The sequence below is a fragment of the Lycorma delicatula genome, chromosome 3 (assembly GCF_047948215.1).
Source record: "Lycorma delicatula isolate Av1 chromosome 3, ASM4794821v1, whole genome shotgun sequence".
Lineage (NCBI taxonomy): Eukaryota > Metazoa > Arthropoda > Insecta > Hemiptera > Fulgoridae > Lycorma > Lycorma delicatula.
This window is the reverse complement of record NC_134457.1, coordinates 115,716,783-115,735,483: the sequence shown is the minus strand read 5'-3', so window position 1 is coordinate 115,735,483 and position 18,701 is coordinate 115,716,783. Positions and strand designations below refer to the sequence as shown.

Sequence of the window (18,701 nt, the reverse complement as noted above, 5' to 3'; positions counted from 1 at the left end):
TAAAACATTTAAAAATAGGCGTATTTTCCGATTTACACATTACATTATACAACAGGCTCTTTGTGATTTGTTTTAACCATCTTGATTACATTTTGATCCATCAGCTGAATGATAGCCGTAACCAGTGGCGGCTCGCGTATAGGCTCTGTAGAACTGCAACTCCCTCTATTTCCACTTGATATAATCGATAAATATAATATAATGAGTCCTTTTTTCTTTAATTCTTTCTTTATACTTGTACAATATATAATCCTTAACCTTAATATTAGTAGCCATCCCCCAGTTTATGAAAAAGATACAAAAATCTTTGTACGGAACTGTGCTCGTCACAGTTCCAGCGGAGTGGTGTTTGGCTGTTGTGCGCATGCGCACATAGGAAGCTGCACTCGAGGCTGCGTGGGAGACAGAGCACTGTCGCTCCCGCAGTGCCGCAGTTGCTCCTGGCGTGCTAATGGAAGATAGTTTTTTTTTTACTCCGCGTGTGCATGGAACGATCCTTGTTCGTTCCCTTTTCTAGTTTAGTCGGTGGAAGGAATATGAAAGTGGTTTAGTTGTTTCTTCAGTAGTGATCAAAAAATGGGGGAAGGCAAGGGCTCTTTGATTGTCAAATCTGTCCAAAAACACGATGGAAGGGCGAAAGAGAAGGTAATTAATAAAAAATAATTATGTATTTGCTTCTGAGTATATAGACATTTAAATTAAACACCACTGGACTGTAGTGTTTTTAAGCCGACATTTTATTAAGTTATTATCTAATATCACTAAAAAATATTATCTGTATTGACATTTTATTATTTATTCGGTTAAACCGAATATGGTTTTTAAGCAATGTGCTTAACATATGTGTACCATATTCTTGAATGTGATTAAAGTGTAGAATTCGATTATTATCCTGCTTCCAGCTATTCCATTTGATTCATATTTTTTTCGGTTCTTTTATTTTACAGAACACTTTCACTCTACAGAAAAGTTTATAGAAGCCTACAAAATAACTCTCTCTCATCGGCATTATAAACCTGGTCAGAACCAACCCCCAACTCTTTGACTGCCTTCATAATTTTTTTTTTTATACTGCTCGACGGCAATAAAATCACAAGAAAGTTTCTCACCTGTGGTGATTAGTAAACGGATTCCACAGCGCTTCTTGAATTTGTCGAACCGCCGGTCACTTGCGCGGAGATTTTCTTTCTTCATCATTTCTTTATAGAAAAGCTTAGCTTTTTCTTTCAAGATTTCGCCAGAAAGAGGAGTGTGTTTTGAACTTTCCTGGATAAAGTGCATCTTCCATAAACGGGAACGTGCCAGATTTTAATGTTTTCCGATCAGTTTTACCACTGACATTATCTTTTACAAATTTTTCTATTTTTACCCGATTTTTTTGCAAGTCATAAATCGTTGCAAGTTTACAGTGAAGCTACGTGGCAAATTTTTTAAAGAATTTCTGCATTTTGTAAGAAACTCAGCGTGATGGGCTTAGGTTTTTGTGGTTTTCACATCTTCAACGCTAAAAACAATGAAATTTGAATACTGTTTAAAATACGGAAAACTGGACACTTTAAGTGAAGAAAAACTAGACACGTTAAAGCAAATATGACAACTTAACATGGCACACGATCATGCGATACTGAGAGGTGTTGTAAGATACTGTAAGAAGATTAATGCCGCCTATAAACCCCGGCGTTGTACAAGTCGCCAGCCGGCAGCGCCACGCGCTCAACTGCAGACACAGCTAATGACATTGTCGGTGATCAGAAGTACTGACTAATTTACGAAGCTCGGCTGATAAATTTTGCACATATATGCGTAGCATGGGAATGAAAAGAGATATTGGAATGGAATAAAAAATGAATGAAAGTACAATACCTTAGTTACAAAATGCAGTATTTATTTTTCAATATAATTCACGTTTACATTGATACACTTTTCCCAACGTATGAAAAGTTTTAGCATTCCGTCACTGAAATGTTCTGGCGGTCTTTCTCGGATCCAAGTGGCCACAGCTTCCTCACCTCACCGTCAGTGGTGTAATGATTACCTTTGAGATCGCTCTTGTGGTAAGGGAAGAAGTGGGAGTCGCACGGAGCCAAATCCGGCGAGTATGGTGGATCCGAAATAGGCTCAAACTTCAGCTTGCGGAGACCATCAGAGAGTTTGCACGGTACCCATCGTGCACAGGTTTTACGGTAACCCAATGCTCGATAATATGGCCTACTCGTTCTTTATATATGCCTAACTGAATAGCGATGTGTTGCTGGGTGATTCGCCGGTCACTTTGATGCAAATCGTCCACCTCCTTTCGATGTTTCTCGTCAATCACAGAAACTGGTTGTCCGTTGGGAGGTGCGTCCTCAATTGTCGCTTTACCAGCTTCACATTCGCGAAATTTCAACGCCCACCTATTCACAGTACTTCCGCCAGCAATTTCACTACCGTAAACCTCTTTTAAACGATGAAAAATATTCGTATGATTCACATTTTCTGCTGTTAAAAATTCTATCACATTGCACTGTTTTAACCGTGTTGACATATTGGCCGGTCTCAACTCCATTTTAACCGCTACTGAAAACAAACCGAAAACGGAATTCAACGAATTATCGCAGGTTTGTAGAGGGGAATTTTAGTTATCATGTGCTGCCATGCTCAACTCGATAGTACCTTTTGTCTCCGTGTAGCACGCTAGAGTGAAAAATTTATCAGGCGAGCCCCGTATTAGAGAATTCCATGTAACCACAGCCTACATACTTAAAACATTATATTCACCACTCGGCCGTGGCGTCTCTCTGTTTAATCAGTTGTGACGGCGTGCATAAAAGTCATGCATAGAAGCAAAAAAAAAAAAATTGTGGCATTACCCAAATTGCCTCAGTCATCAGACGAAAAGTGTCGGATTACTTGAGGTGTCAGACCAAAGAATGTCGAATTATCGAGAGCCAATTGTACAGTTATATAGATCCACAAACCTACTTCATCCATTTCTTGTGTCCTAATTTATGAGCATCTACTTCTTTTTTCTTCAAATATGTTTGCCTATAAATAATTAATTCCTGCTTCATAAATAAATAATGAAGGAACCATTATTATTGATTGATTTTTAAAAGAATCTACAGATCTCATATTTCCATATTCATTTCATGTATCAATGACTTTTTTCAAACTACAAACAGTTTGTAAATTTTTTTAGATGATCCCTAAAACAGGAATGAATATTGTATGGGAGAGATTAAATCTACTATTAATTGATCTCATCAATCTGTCATATCAAATCTAGATATTAATCGGAAGTAAAAGATATTTGTGCTTATTTTTTTAATGTAAACTGCATGGTCAATGTTATCAATCATTTGAAATCTAAATTATTTTGTTGTTTTCTATGTTCAACTTTAAACCTAAATAAAGTTGGGTTTGTTTTCATTTATTTATTTTAAATCTGGATGAAATATGGAACAACTGAAAGAATATAATAATAAAGATATTTATCTGCAGTCTTATATAATTATATCAGCATTGGTCATATTATAAGCATTAAGTACTCTTTTTAATATAAAAGATGCGATAAAAGCTCTTTTTAATCATTGATGATTGGTCACTAATAAATATACATTAAAAATAAACCTAAATCTAGTACTGAGTTTTTCATAATCTAATTAATAATTTGTAAATTAGAACCAACATTTTTTTTTACTACCATTTAATCAATAGTTTTAATTCTGTGCTTTGTTTCTTATTTATATGAAATGTGCAAAGTCATTAAGTATCCTCGATATATGAATCTTCTATGACCTTTGCTGAAATTCTAAAATCACAAGAGCTTTATTTAGCTCTATCTGTCACCTTTTCTAGTTTTATTTATTTAGTCACACAGCAACAACAGACTGTAATGCAATAATAGTAATTACGATAGATGATACCAAATTTTATACCAATGAAAAATGCCATGCCTAACCAGGACTTAAAATTCAAAACCTCATGATAAAAGGCATAAAACCCCACTTCTACATCACAGATTGGCATTTCTAATGGACATTTTGTAGATCTCTCTTTTCTAATCTTCTGTTCTACTATTAATATACCAGTTTCATTGAACAGTAACCCTTCAAATATTTTTGAGAAAAATGGAAGTAATTTTGCAAATCTGTAATTTCTGATTCAGGTGACATTAATTAAACCTGTTTAACAGTTAAACCTTTTAATTAAACCTGTTAATATTTCACTAATTTGAAATATTATGTACATACAAACAAAGAAAAAACATGTATTTTATATTTAATGACCCAAAAAATACTGAATGCTTTGTAAAAAATCATGCAATCAAGGTATGTAACTTGCATTAATAAATTATTAATTCAATTTGCATGTACAGATGTAATTGCATTAAATAGATTATTTATGCAATTTTTTTCTAATTTCTAACAAATTTTTTTCCTCAAGTCAAAAATATAGAAAAACAATTCGATTAGAGTAAATAGAAACTAATTTAGTTTTAAAAAATAGTAGGATATTAACATTCAAAATTAGATTGTTTAAGTCATTTTATACTATATTGCATCTAGAATTAAAATGTAGCTTCCACTTCTTTAGTTGTATCCAGAGAACCATTATTCACCAACATTCAAGAAATCTAGTAGCAACTACTTTAAGGTTTTGATATGTAAATAAAAAATTACCTCTTTTAATAATTTTTTTATATTAACATCATGAAACTAAACACAGAGATTGACTAGAAATTCTTCTGCAACATTTAATTTGAGATTGCTTTAGAGCAATTTATATTTCTTTGATCTAGTTAAAAAAAGCACAAGAAGTTCTTCCAAAACAATGAACAACTGAAAATTTAGGTAAAGAATTTGCTTCAGTATTAGACTAAGAATTTTTAGCCATAAGAACAAGGGGTTGGGAAATAAGATAGGATAAATGTACAATTTTATAGTTAAACTAGACTGAAAAATTACTTAAATATAATCATTATATAATAAAAAATAATGATTATTATTAAAGCTGTCATGCCTTTATTTGTTTTATGGGCACTAAGTAGATAAATACAGTTCAAATCCAATGCAAAAAACTGTAAATACTTCATATGCCATATTTTTAAACGTCTTAAATTGATAAGTTTTGGGTAAGACTTGGTTTCTTGCTATTGACAAAAGCCACTTGCAATGTTTTCCACTGAAATCACAATACAAAATAACAATAGTACTAATCAATGATGAAAAGACACTTTACACACCTAAAAACAGATATAAACAGAAATTATATAACACATACAGTGGAAGTTATATAAACTATCAGAAAATACTTAAAATATCATTTACTATTTACTGTATGTTTAAAAACAATATTTACACCTAGAAAACTAAATAAAATTAGAACGTACCATATCTTTAAGGTTCAAATTATTTGCTATCCAATCACGACCCTGATTAAATTCTTCATGAAGACCCATTATGTAAAGAGTATCTAATGCATCAATAATAGTTACCCCAAGTTTTGCTAAACCAAATGCAGTTGCTGTATTACCAGACTTGCTTACAGGTCGAAGCTCATTCTCACCCCATGCATAACGTACATAATTATTCCAGGCATGTTTCATCATCTAAAAATTCAGAAACAAAAATCAGTTCATAGTTATATTTGTTACAACAAAAAATATGAGTTATTATGAAAAGGGAATTTTTTAATATAAAAAATTTGATAAAATAAAAGTTATAAACAAAAATAATGATTATTTCAGATAAATATTAAAAATTATTACATTAAAATTTCATGTATAACCAAATTTCTCAGCAAAATAAATACATTTTTTAATCATTTCTTCATAATTTAAAAAAAGTTGATATTATTTTGTACTGATAAAGAAAATTTATCGTAAAGAATTTTTATACTTAAAGTTATGACCTACCTTTAAGTATGAAAATTCAACCGATATTTAAATAATTATGATTATTTTAAATTTATAAGATACTTTAAAATAAAATAATTTACCTCAACAGTTTTATTACGCCTTTGAAGAGTTGTATTATCTAGGTTTAATGGTTCAGGCACTTCATATTCTAAATTAGTTGTACCTCTTGTAAACCTATTTTTACGAACTTCAGAAACATCATAATAACTACTTTCTGATTTAAATACTGTTAGTATCATTAATGTACAGCACACAACTGCTAAAACTAAAATAAATCTTAGAGTCTTTAATGTCCTTTGATGCATAGTTACTATTTTTTATTTATTTATTGTTTTATTATAACACTTTAAATTCTGAAATGCTAAAAATACTACAAAAATCACAATCAATCAGTAGTAGATTCATATCTTACAACAATTCTTGTTATAATAACAGTTGTACTTGTTAAAACAGAAGTTTACTTTCAAAAGTAAATTGAAACAATTCTTGTTTGAGTTGTTTGTTTAAGTAAATTGAAATCAAAAAGTGCCTGTTATCTTTCTGTTTATGAATTATGGATATTTTATCGTATCTATCAAAGAACTCATGCATCTGTTACAATGATCAGTAAATCACTGCTAAAAAACTGGACAAATTTTACTGTCTAAACAACAATGTAATAGAGAATGTTACATGACCTATTTGAGAAAAATAAATGGACTTTGTACTTATTTTTATTTATAAACAGTTCTATATATGTTTAAATTATTTTGTTATCAAAATTTTATGACCTCTGATTAAGTTTTTTTTTCTTTTATAAGCTGAGTTTCTAACTCAGATTTGCACATGTTGGAAATAATAACTAAACTGTTCTATTAGTAATACACACTCTCTTCTCATATATAAATCCAAATTTATCAGTTAACATATCACAGATTAAAAAGTCAACTTCATTACCACATTTATAAATAACTTTAATTGGTTTAATTTCCTTTTATTTTATTTAAAATATGATATATTTATTTTATTTTATTTATTTTCATCAAACATTTCCTTTTATTTTACTTTACCCATAAAATTTCTGGTTAAAAAATATTTCTTTTAGCATAAAACAGACTATTTTAGTAACATTTTAACATTTTTTAATAACCTTTTGTTAGCAATGTGTTCAGTATGAAAAACAAGAGTGATACTGTCTAATACTAAAAGTTTCAGTAACTGCATTAAAAGCCCTTGTCTCCCGCTGGTCACTATATTAACCACTGGTAATCAATTTTTCAAATTCAAATTTCTCATGAACTATTTAACATAGAAAAAAGATTTTTATATGGATTTAATCACAACGCCTTGAATTATGAGAAAATGCAATAACCATAACAGCCGTGTATAGTGTACATATTTCACAAGGGATCAAACACAGTACTTTTTTTCACTGACGTCATTGTTTCACTGAAGTCATAGTATTTTGGTATTTTTTTTGTTTATTTGATTCTTATATACATTAACGGTTTGTTATCTTTTATATAATTGCTATGCAAACGTAAGTTCAACAGAATAACGAGTGAACGTGACTTATGAGGAAGCAATAATTTAAATTGTTTTTTTATAAACCACACTTGTTCTTTATTCAAAATATTTTTATACATGTATCAAAAGCAAAATTTTTTTATATATATATATATCAAAGTTAGATTTTATACTGGTTCAATGACACAATTGTACGCCCGTATACTCCTTTACCTTTTCCGAAATCTCAATCTGTTTTAGAGTTACAATTTTCTGAAATGTAGAGTGTTTTTTTTAATTTATTTATATAATCAGTTTTTATCGGATATAAATAAATTTTTCGTCAAATTAACCAGAAAAGTCTATAGTTTATATAAATATAAAAAAAACATAGGTCACTGATCATTAAAAAAAAATCATAAACTAAAAAAAAAATTATAATTTTATTTTATACCATATTTGTGCGCGCGCAACATAATCAAATATTAACAAAAATTAATTTTTGTTGAACAATATAAATAAATAACGTATTGTTAACATACCCTAATTTTTTCAGATTTTTTGGATGAAAAACAATTCAGTAATAGCGAGATAAAGAAACGTTTACCGAAATCTCGATTCGCGCGCAAAATAAAGCGGGAGGTTAAGAGTTAAATCTTTTTTAAAAACGTTATTTTTTATATTAATCAACCACTTTTAGTAGTTCCAATGACAACAGAAGTTTTGAATTTATTTAAAATGATAAATGAAATAATATGCTATAATGAGATAATACGGCCATGAATACTCTTGGCGGTTACCTTTTTCGAGCAACCACTTTTTCCAAAAGTTCAGTTGGTTAGGTAAAAAAATACCTTACCACTATGTGATGTGGGCTGGATAAGTCAAACTCCGGTTTGCCAGAGTTCTACTAAACATAGAAAACCTCCAAGGCTCACAACCTTAGTTGTAATCTTGTCTGATTTATCTAGCCAAATTTAAATCACTAATATCATGGAAATGACTTCTAATAAAATAAATTACCTTAAGACTACATTGGGTGTTTGGATTACAGGGAGCCCGACGATTTGAAGCAACTAGGAGAATCAGAGCTCCACAGGATAAATTTAAAGTACAAGAAGAAAAGAAAATATTTTTTTGGTAAATACAACATAGATTCACTTAAAATTGAAAATTGACAACTAACATCAGAATTGAAAAGATTAAATATGTCAATATTAGCTACTCAGTAAACAAGATTCCTTGATGAAGAAACAAGTATCAGAAGTTTTAAAGGAAAAATTGGAAAAAAGTAATCAAAATAATGCTATATTCTGGACAATATTTATAATAAACACAAAATTCTAAACTCAATTAAGAATTTAAAAGTATTAACCCACATTGTATGTACCGTCTATTAAAGCAACCAACAAAAATTACTCATTAATCAACTGTCATGCCTCTACAAATGAAAATAATAAAAGAAATCCGGAAAAAGAAGAAGAATTTTGGGAAACTTTAGAAGAAGAAATTCTGAAATTACCAACCAATAAGATTATGGATAGTAATGGGTGATTTTAATGTCTGATTAGGTAAAAAAAATTAAATAAATAAAAAATAAACTAGTGAAAATTATCCTGCACACAGAAGAACCAACAAAGTTGGAGAAAGATTAGTAATATGTCAAAATTTAAATTTAAAATTAATGTCCTCTCATTTTAAATCATTACCCAAAAAGAAAAATACATAGGTATCTCCTGATCCAGTATTAGGTGAATTTCAATTGGATCATGTAACAATCTCAAACCATTGTTACAAAGAAATACAGATGGTAAGAAAATTTCTAAACATAACTTCAAATTACTATATCTCTCAAATCAAAATGAAGTTCATTCCTAATAAAAAAATTAATTAAACAAAAAGAAAAAATATCAAGGTTTGATTACTGATCTTTAAAATTAATCAAGAAGAATTTCAAAATAATCTTAACGCTCCAAATTCATGGGATGAAACAACAAATAGTTTAAATCAAAATGAACAAAATTTAGCGGCTAAAACTATTCATAAAAAACATCCACGGTAGTCAGAAAAATGTATAGTAGTAGTACAAAATAGATTTATTATTGGAGATTGTGGAACTCATATAAAACAAAAGAAAAATTTGTATTGTATAGTAAAATTAGAAAAGACACAAACGAAATTATCAAAAATGAAAAAAGGAAATTTTTAAAATTATAAATATCGGCATTGAAGTATCAAAAGAAATAATACAACAAATTTCATAATTTTTTTCAAACAAGGACCTCAACTACATTGCACCAAGTGTATGCTTTAAGAGGAAGGGTGGGACATTGACATTAAACAATGAAGAAACCTATGAAATTCTAGCAAATTATTTTGATAACCTTTAAACTGCAAAACTTCTAAAGAAAGATTAACTTTCATTAAAAATCCCTGGAATCCAAATTGCAAATCACCAACAAAAGAAGAAATTAACAAAATCATTAAGCAAATGAAAAATAATTAAACTTCAGTCGAAGATGTCATTATTACAGAATTATGGAAGTATACAAATGATAAATTTTAACAGTTATAATCAAATCTTTTGAAAAGTTTGCCAATTGAAGTAAAACCAGAAGGTTAGAAATCTGCTTTAATACATGCTCTATATAAAAATATCCAAAAGAAGTTGTAAATAACTGTAGAGGAATTTCATTACTTCCAGTAAAATATAAAATATTTTCTAAATTCCAATTAACAGACTAGAACCTAGAGTTAATCATAAATTTGTAGAATACCAAGATTTAGAAAAGGTAGATCATGTCAAGAACAAATTCCCATTCTAAAATTAATAACTAAAATTTACATGTTACAAACCAGTTCAATATTTATCTCATTTATATGTTGTTAAGACTCAGGTTTCATTTCCTCCTTTTTTATTTGTAAAAATAAAAATGTTCACTTTCGTTCTTACTCTTTATAAATTCTCATTTAACTAAATAAACATTTTTAACTAAAAATGTTTATAATAAAAAAACTTTACCCAACAATGCCAAAATCAGACGCTATAATACAGTAATTAAACTTGACATTATTTATGATAAGGAAACAATTTACTTTACCAATCTAGAAAAAAAATATTAAAAAGGAGAATCCTCAAAAAATACACGGACCTAAAAAATTTACAACTATTTATAAATAAATTATCAAATAAAAAAATATCAATACACTAGAAACAGCTATAGAAAAGTTAAATTAAAATCTCTTGAACATGATGAGGATGAATGAATGAATCTAAGCGAACAAACGAATCCTTTGATAAAATTTGGAAATACAAAAACCAGCAAAGTTACATCAAACAAATGAAAACAGAAGTGCAGAAATTCATGTAGCTCCGTAGATTTTTCCAATCAGAGATGAATTTAGAAAGTTCTTGTACAATCTGAACATACCTGTGGAAGAGTAAAAGCCCAGTGGACTGAAGAAGAAACAAAAGTTAAATCATAACAGATGAAAAAATTCTGGGAAGTAAGAAAAAAGAAATCAAAAAAGTGATACTTTTGTGATCATTTGATGGTCTATACGGAAAAAAGAATGAGATAAATGAAATCTAGCAGCCGATAAATACGCTCTTCTCACACTGATCAGCTGCTTACTACTATTAACCATCTTAAAAGTATCGGCCGTTTACTACCTGATTTTCAACATTATTTAACAGTAATTAAAAAATAATGTTTTGCCATATATACCTAAATATAAAATATTAAAAATTATGTAAAAATGTGTAATAATAATTATTTTAAATAATTAAATGAATTTATTATTGCGTAATTGAACATTTTATTTAATAGTATTTATCTTTTTAAAAGTGTACATAAAGATATATATTTATTGGAAATAATGTTTAAAATTAAGAATACCGTAAAAGATCACATTTTATTTCATTACATTTAGTGACATAATTACTCGAAATTACAAATAAAATGAACTATTTAAGTATCGATTGACAAATACGTACAGGCCACTCCACACCAATTACAAAACTTAATTATATATTTAAATTTTATTTAGCTTTCAATACTTTTATAATTTTACATTGAGACGTTATAACACACTGCAATAATAATAATAGAAATTAAAATAAAACAAATAATTAAAGGAACTGTTTAATTGTTTTATTTTATTACGTCTATGGAAATCTTGCATTATCAATGTTAAACATTGACAGACACTACCAGTATGCAATATAGATTATCACATTGTTAACGTGCATATTTCAATTAACCGTAATTTAAAAACGCTTTATTAGAATTCTAGGATTCAAAAAGTAATTGACTAAAATGACTAAACTGGGATTTGTTTATTTTTTATTTCCTGACACCATACATCCGTTGTTAAATATACCTGATTAATGACTCAAAAATCGTTTATGCTGTAAAAACACTCTTTCGTGAAATTAAAAGTAAATATTATTTATTTTTTCAAACAATAACAAGAAAATGACGCCTGATAATAATTACTATAATTGATGACAATAGAATTTTTTTAATTAAATTAAAAAAAAATGAAAATTTGAGCAAAGATATTCGCAAACATATGGTGTCTCAAGTGATCCCCAGAAAATCAAAACTGACAAAAAAATTGCAGTTTTAGATTAATCATTTTAGATTTGTGTAGAGTTATTAACCGAACGAGACGAGATTTTTTTACCTCAATCTTTTGATACTTCGTCTATTTGTGTGTTAGTAACATTTTTACGATCAAATGTGTTTTCCGATCTTCATGAACTTTTGCAGTAAGGTTCCTTTCTATCAGTCAGACCGTTGTATGTGTAACGATTTTTCGTTAAAGAACATAGAAATACGGTGATAAAGAAGTATATATCTCCAACCCGCCAACACGTGGTCTCCCCTCTACGCTTGTTATCATCCTTTTTTTCCTGTCTATTTCTCAACGGTTAAACTTGTTAGATACCTCACTGTTTAGGCCGATCTCTTGATGTACACAGCATGTACCTTTTTCAATACTTTATTGAATTCTTAATATTACCTTGGTTCTCGATAAATTTATTTTTATCGATTTCCCATTAAACACCTTATTTTGAAAAAAAAGGTGTATTTTCTCAACAGTCTACAATCATAAATCGTGTTTGGTAACCCTAATAACACTTCTAATGATAATGATTATTTACTTTTATCTTACATTAATATTACGTAAGATTATTTTTGAGATCGGCTAAACCTTCCACAATAGTTACTAATAATTTACGTCGATAAATTTGGTTTTTGCTTTATTTTTTAATTAAAATTTGTAAAAAGCTCAATTCATTAATTTCTGTATGCAGTAGTGGTGTCTACTGTTAACAGAAATACCAGTAAATATATGCGTCAAAAACATAATATGACTTTTCATTTTGGAACGAAGTTAAAATTCGCATATTAATCATCAGAGTTATTAAAATCAGCGTCTTTGTTACGTAACGCAACCAAAAATGAACATAGGACTAGTCAAAACTCAAGTAAACTATTGCAGTTTAACGGTAATTGTTAAATATAAATTATCAGCCAAAATTTGTCGGGAATAAAATCTTAGTTAACCAGTAAATGTCAACAATGATATGAAAAAGCACTATAATCCTCTCCTGTTATACGTGTAGCGAACGACACGATCTACGCGGGGTATGAAATTAGAGACAGAGAATCACGTTTTCCTCCAAACGCTAACGCTAAAGCATACTAAGGATTTTTAATATAAAGGGAAATTTTCGAAAATAAATTTCCCGCTACATTCTCCTTGTCAATCAGTCTTTGTTATTATTATTAAGATTTGTGATGTAGCTAGTTGATTTTATTTTTAAATGTATTTATTAGCCCATCGGCTGGTCTAGTGGTTAACTCGTAATCGCAAATCAGTTGTTTAACAGCTGATTTCCGAAGTTGCAGGTTCTGAGGTTCAAATTCTAGTAAAATTTAGTCGTTTTTATACGGGTTTGAATACTGTACAGTACACTTTGGTGATTGGGGTTCAATTAACCATACGTCTCAGGAATGGTCGGCCTGAGTCTGTACAAAACTACATTCATTTACATGTCATACATATCATCCTCATCTCATTGGTCCGGAGAGGATGTTTATTGTTTAAGTAGACTGCAACGTACACATTAGGGAAAAAAATTATTTATTGATAGATTCATTATAATTTTATTTATTGATGGTTAATCGTGTAATTTTAGTTTTAAAACCAATATCAATCTTTAAATCTGTAAACAGTGGCCCGGTAACACAAGTTTCTATCTGTTATGCTATTGTAAACTGTTTCTGTTGTAAACTGTCACTAAGGTGATATTATCACGAAAGAGTTAGTACAGGTAGCGTCACCACGAGTTAATAAATAGTATTAACGATGTCGTGTAATTTATTTGTTTATATCACTGTTTGTTTTACACTTGATTTTACTTTTGATATTGTATGTTATCGTTTAGTTAGAACTCTTTTAGTTACTATCACTTTATTTGATTTAATCAAACATTTGATTTTTCTATTTATTTTTTTTTTGCTAAAACGAAAATATTGACAGAGTAAGAACATGGCTGGTTCCCGCTGCATATTTCTTAAAATTTAAATCGACTTAATGATACTACATTAATAAATGAACAAATATAATTTATTTATTAGGTTTAAAAATTAGACTGCTATTGTTTTGAAGTACTAAGTGCTGTAATCGTGCTGCATGAAAACACTGTTCGTGTTTCATTATAACTGTCAGTGTCATTCTAATTTTAATTCTACTGTAAATTATTGTTGATAGAACATACCTATAGATAGTATTGTAACGTCATCATGTTCCTCATCGGGGAAAATAATAATCAGAGCGATGCACTGTGAAGTTACCGTGCACTGTGTAGTGCTCGATAATGTAAGTCCTCAATTTCAGCGAGTTTATTGCATAAGTTACTTTTTTCTCTCACTATGCTCTTAAATGAAGCTATTTTTATTATATCCCGAATGAAACATTATTCTGGTGGAAAAAAAATAGTTACTTCGCGTACTATACTGTTCAAATCTTAAAAGTGAATATACGTACTTATCTGTAAATACTTAACTCGGAAAGTTATTAAGTTCGGTAGGGATACTGGGAAATGTTTAAAATTTTCTAAATTAGAGACAAAACAAAAATTCCCATGTTTTTTTAGCGAGTAAAAATATCGGATAAATTCATAAAATCATTATAAAATACTCGCACATACATCCGAAGTCAAATCATTTAAAAATAACCAGTTGATGATTTATTATTTATTATCATAAGTATTAAATTTATCAGTAAAACAACTGATTACTTAAGAAATTGAATTGTATTATTAATAGAAATAATTTTATAAATTTATTTCAATTTATAAAACAGTATTATCTTAAAACAACGGCATAACAAACACAATACTCGCCGGTTAAATATACAGATTTAATAACTGCATTTAGATAACAATATTTATTTTACTGTCATCTGTCCTTATAATATGTTCCTTGAGTAGTTCAGTACTGAAAGATTCCACTAAAATTATTATTAATACAGCGTAGAATAATTATTTTTCCTTTCATTTATTTTTTTCTCCGGTTTCAATATCTGTACAAGAATAACTGTTTAGGACAGGGACGGCATATTAAAACTGCATAAAAATTTCGATTACTTTCTTTCACAGTATTAACAAATAAAGAATTGAAATAAATGAGATGTTTTGTTTAAAAACAAAAAGATATTAATTATCCACTTTTCTGCAAAAACGATTCAAAAGATTTATTAATTTAATACAAATATGCTTTAAAATAATACTATAGTTTCAAAATAATATTATTACAAAAAAAGAAATATAAATTTTGCCTTTCCAGAAGGTCACACAGTTCAACAAAATTTTCCCTTGGACTGTGAAACGGATCTGGGCTACGGAAGAAGAATAAGCGGGCGAAATTTAAACTAATACGTGAAACATATACATATAACTTACTTTATTTCGATATCAAACATCCCCGTATCTCTCGAACAATTTATTATTTAGTTCACATTTTAGCGACAATTTCTTACGTATCAGTTGTACAATTAAAAATCAGTTATAATTGAAATTACATTAATATTGCTCAATAAGCAAAAAATTGAGTCGAGAGGTTTATTCAAGTGAAAGCCTATCAAGGTTAATATACTAAAATAAATCTTCTTTATTATAAATGGAAGAAACGGAGGATCTATGAAGCAGAAAAATTTATTTTTTTTGCATTTGCATTTGTTTTTAATGGCCAGTTATTGAAAATATAAATTGGTAATTTCGTAATTCTTTTTTGATCATATTTAAGTTGATTTTGCAAAATCGACTTCTAAAAGAGTAACTACGACAAACTCACAAAAAAGATAACTTGTCATCCCCTTTGCATTGACATATATGAATCTACTGAACTTTTAAATTATTCGGCATAGAAATAACATTTAATTGGAAAAAAAAGAAAATTAATACTTTCTTCTGTAAACATGTGACGCAAAAGGATGAAAATCAAAACGAAAGTATCGAATTAAACGGTAACTAATTAAATAATTAAAATAATAAATTAAAATTTACTACCCGAGAGAACGGGAGATTTTCCTTAGTTAGTAACGATTGAAATCGAGTGTTCAAACAAACGCATAATTTTTTAATTGTATAATTCAGACCATTTTACGTAATAAGAGATCTTTTAGTTCAGAGGAGATAATCAGGAAAATACAGTTTTTATTAAAAATAAGACACTTTTATAATATTCGTTTGGATGCCATAATTTGATGGAATTTACACTATAATTTTTTGTTATACACTATCTTTCGAAGTCTTTCATAAGGCTTTGACGCATGTAAAGTGTCTGAAGTGTAAGTTACACTAATAAAATCATCGCTAAGTAAATCAGACGCACGTAAAACATCTGAAGGTCAAGTGGAGCTTCTTTCCTTTTCTGAAAGTAATGATGATCACTCCCCAGTCAGTCCTATGATGAACAAATTAAATACAGTTTAATATCATCTGCATTCCGATGGGACTGGCGTACTGATGTGGAACAATATATTCTGTCAGAAAAGGAGTCAACAGAAAACCACTTCACTTTTCAATTTTCCTAGAAGCCTGGACGATGTGCTTTCGTCTAAAATCTTATGCGTAAGGTACCGAAGTAAGGTACGCGTATCTAAGCACACACAGACACACATATGAAAAAAAATTTCCTATAAAAAAGAGATTTCATTTTTCATTTGTTTATTATACACCTGTTCACATGCAAATTAGGTTTTTTTAATTTAAACATATCAGCATAATTTTCAATTATTATAATTTTGACTCTAATTCTGGCGGTAAACTTCTGTTAAATAAGAGAGTGTAAAGTTTTGTTAATTTATTTTTTTAATTTTATATCGCTTTTCATAGCGAAATTTTTTTTATTATTTGGGTTTCCCTCACAACACAATTAGTGTCTTTCATTTGTGCGTTTTCCTTGCTTTATTACATACATTTTTCTACTAATAAAATAGTTCGAAGTTTGAGCGCCCATTTTTATTACTGATTCCAAAAGACTTAGCGGTTGGGTCTGCGACTCCTAAACCTCCAGTAGGTCAAGAGATCGTAATCCCTTTTAGATTACCCTCTGTTACTTAAAAGTTTACGGGAATATATTCATGATTAAAGGAGTCATACCAGTTTACTTTACATTTCATGTCAAGTCAACTGGCTTTGTGCCTTTTTGAAAATGTTTAATAAAAATCTGGTAAGAAATACAAAGTTGATTTTTTTTATCTTGATTTTTCATTTTTAAGTAACTAACTTACATCAACTGAGAAATTCTTACGTCAGAGTAACTCTTTCTGCAGAATGGATTCCCACTTTTTGATATTTATATTTTTGTAAGGTGACGTAACCCCTTCACATTTCTTTTTATGGCATACACTAATTTAAAAGCTTTATATAACGAATTATTTGAAATTATCTGAAAACAAGTTTATATCACCAAGAAAGTGGTGAGGATAAGCGTTATTAAAATTATTCAACAGATAGAATAGGTTTTTGGGATACAATTAAAATTTTTTCTGAGCTATAAGATAAAAGATGAAAATCTTTGAAGCATAAGAAATACTAGCGCGAATATAAATATTATAAGATTCTAAAAAGAAATATCGAAATCTCTCTTTTTACCTCTTAAAATTTTAACCTGTAATAACTTCCCCCTCCACATTAAAGTTCAGAAAAAACAGAAAATGCTTTGAAAAATAACATTCCTGTCAGAAGATAATGTTTAAAGAGAAAAATAAATAAAAAGTTTTTAAAAACCCTTGATACTGCTGTTTGTAGAATAAAGCCGTATGACACAAGTTAATATTTATTTTTTAATTTATTAGCAAGTATTATCAGCTTAAAATATATTTACGAAGAAAAAACCTAACGCTACGTTTAGACTTCAAAGTAAATGATTCTGACAAGAAGCATCAATTACAATTAACTAGCAAATATTTCAGAGATTAGCTAAAAAACTAACATATTTCAGTAATTTACTTTAATATATTACTTAAAGGATGATAAAAAACCACCAGTTCACTCCGTATAACATACGGTATCACGTTTTTCCAATCAGCTGATTAAAAACCCGACCGCACGAAACGTGTACCTTACCGGTAAACATGCACACAATTCAGCTAATTTGGACTTTCAGAATAGCGACGATTCACTTAACCTTTGCCGCACCAAACTGTAATGAAATACACAATTTCCAAGTCTACTTAAATCGTTAACATTTACTCCAGTCCCTCCACAATTCATTTACGTACACTACATGTGCGCATGCTTACTAAATAAATGTTTAAACTGATAAGATTTAAATACGAGTTACGTTTGTATCGGTCGCTGTCTCCTTCGCCTACCATCTCGTTCGCTGCTCTGTCAGATATTATACGCCCATACTTTGTGGAAAAGTATCACGTAATCTAATAAAAAGCAATAAATTCGTTATTAATATTTAACACAAAATATACCATAGCAAAACTTCAAGGCGACCACTTTTGACAAAAAAAAAATTCATTCATTACAAATATTATTAGTATCTGCGACATTATTTTCCAATTTATGAAAATTCTTGTTTATTCAAAATTTATACTTTCACGAAAGCAATAAAATAAACTTTTTTAGTAAAATAAAAACAACTTTAAACAAATAAATACAATAACAAAACATTATTTCCGGAAATATGTTTTCTTTAATCCATTAATAGAATGTACTTTTTCAAATATAATTTCAGTTTAAAACAATCTAATCTTAAATCATTAATCGTTGAAACATCAA

At 29.0% G+C, this 18,701-nt stretch overlaps 1 protein-coding gene across 2 annotated transcripts in view; it reads right to left on the bottom strand.

Moving 5' to 3' along the window:
• The window catches only part of LOC142321919 (mannosyl-oligosaccharide alpha-1,2-mannosidase IA-like), a 42,387-nt gene extending 24,260 nt beyond the window's left edge, over nt 1-18,127 (bottom strand). The window contains exons 1-3 of one of the 2 annotated variants that reach the window (XM_075360437.1): nt 17,932-18,127; nt 5,983-6,272; nt 5,375-5,593 (exon numbers count right to left, since the gene is read on the bottom strand). In XM_075360437.1, coding sequence (XP_075216552.1) covers nt 5,375-5,593; nt 5,983-6,207 — 444 coding nt within the window. In that variant the 5' untranslated portion in view covers nt 6,208-6,272; nt 17,932-18,127. The remainder of the gene's footprint in view (nt 1-5,374; nt 5,594-5,982; nt 6,273-17,931) is intronic. The other variant, XM_075360438.1, reaches the window with a different exon arrangement.
• Between the last annotated feature and the right edge of the window lie 574 nt (nt 18,128-18,701).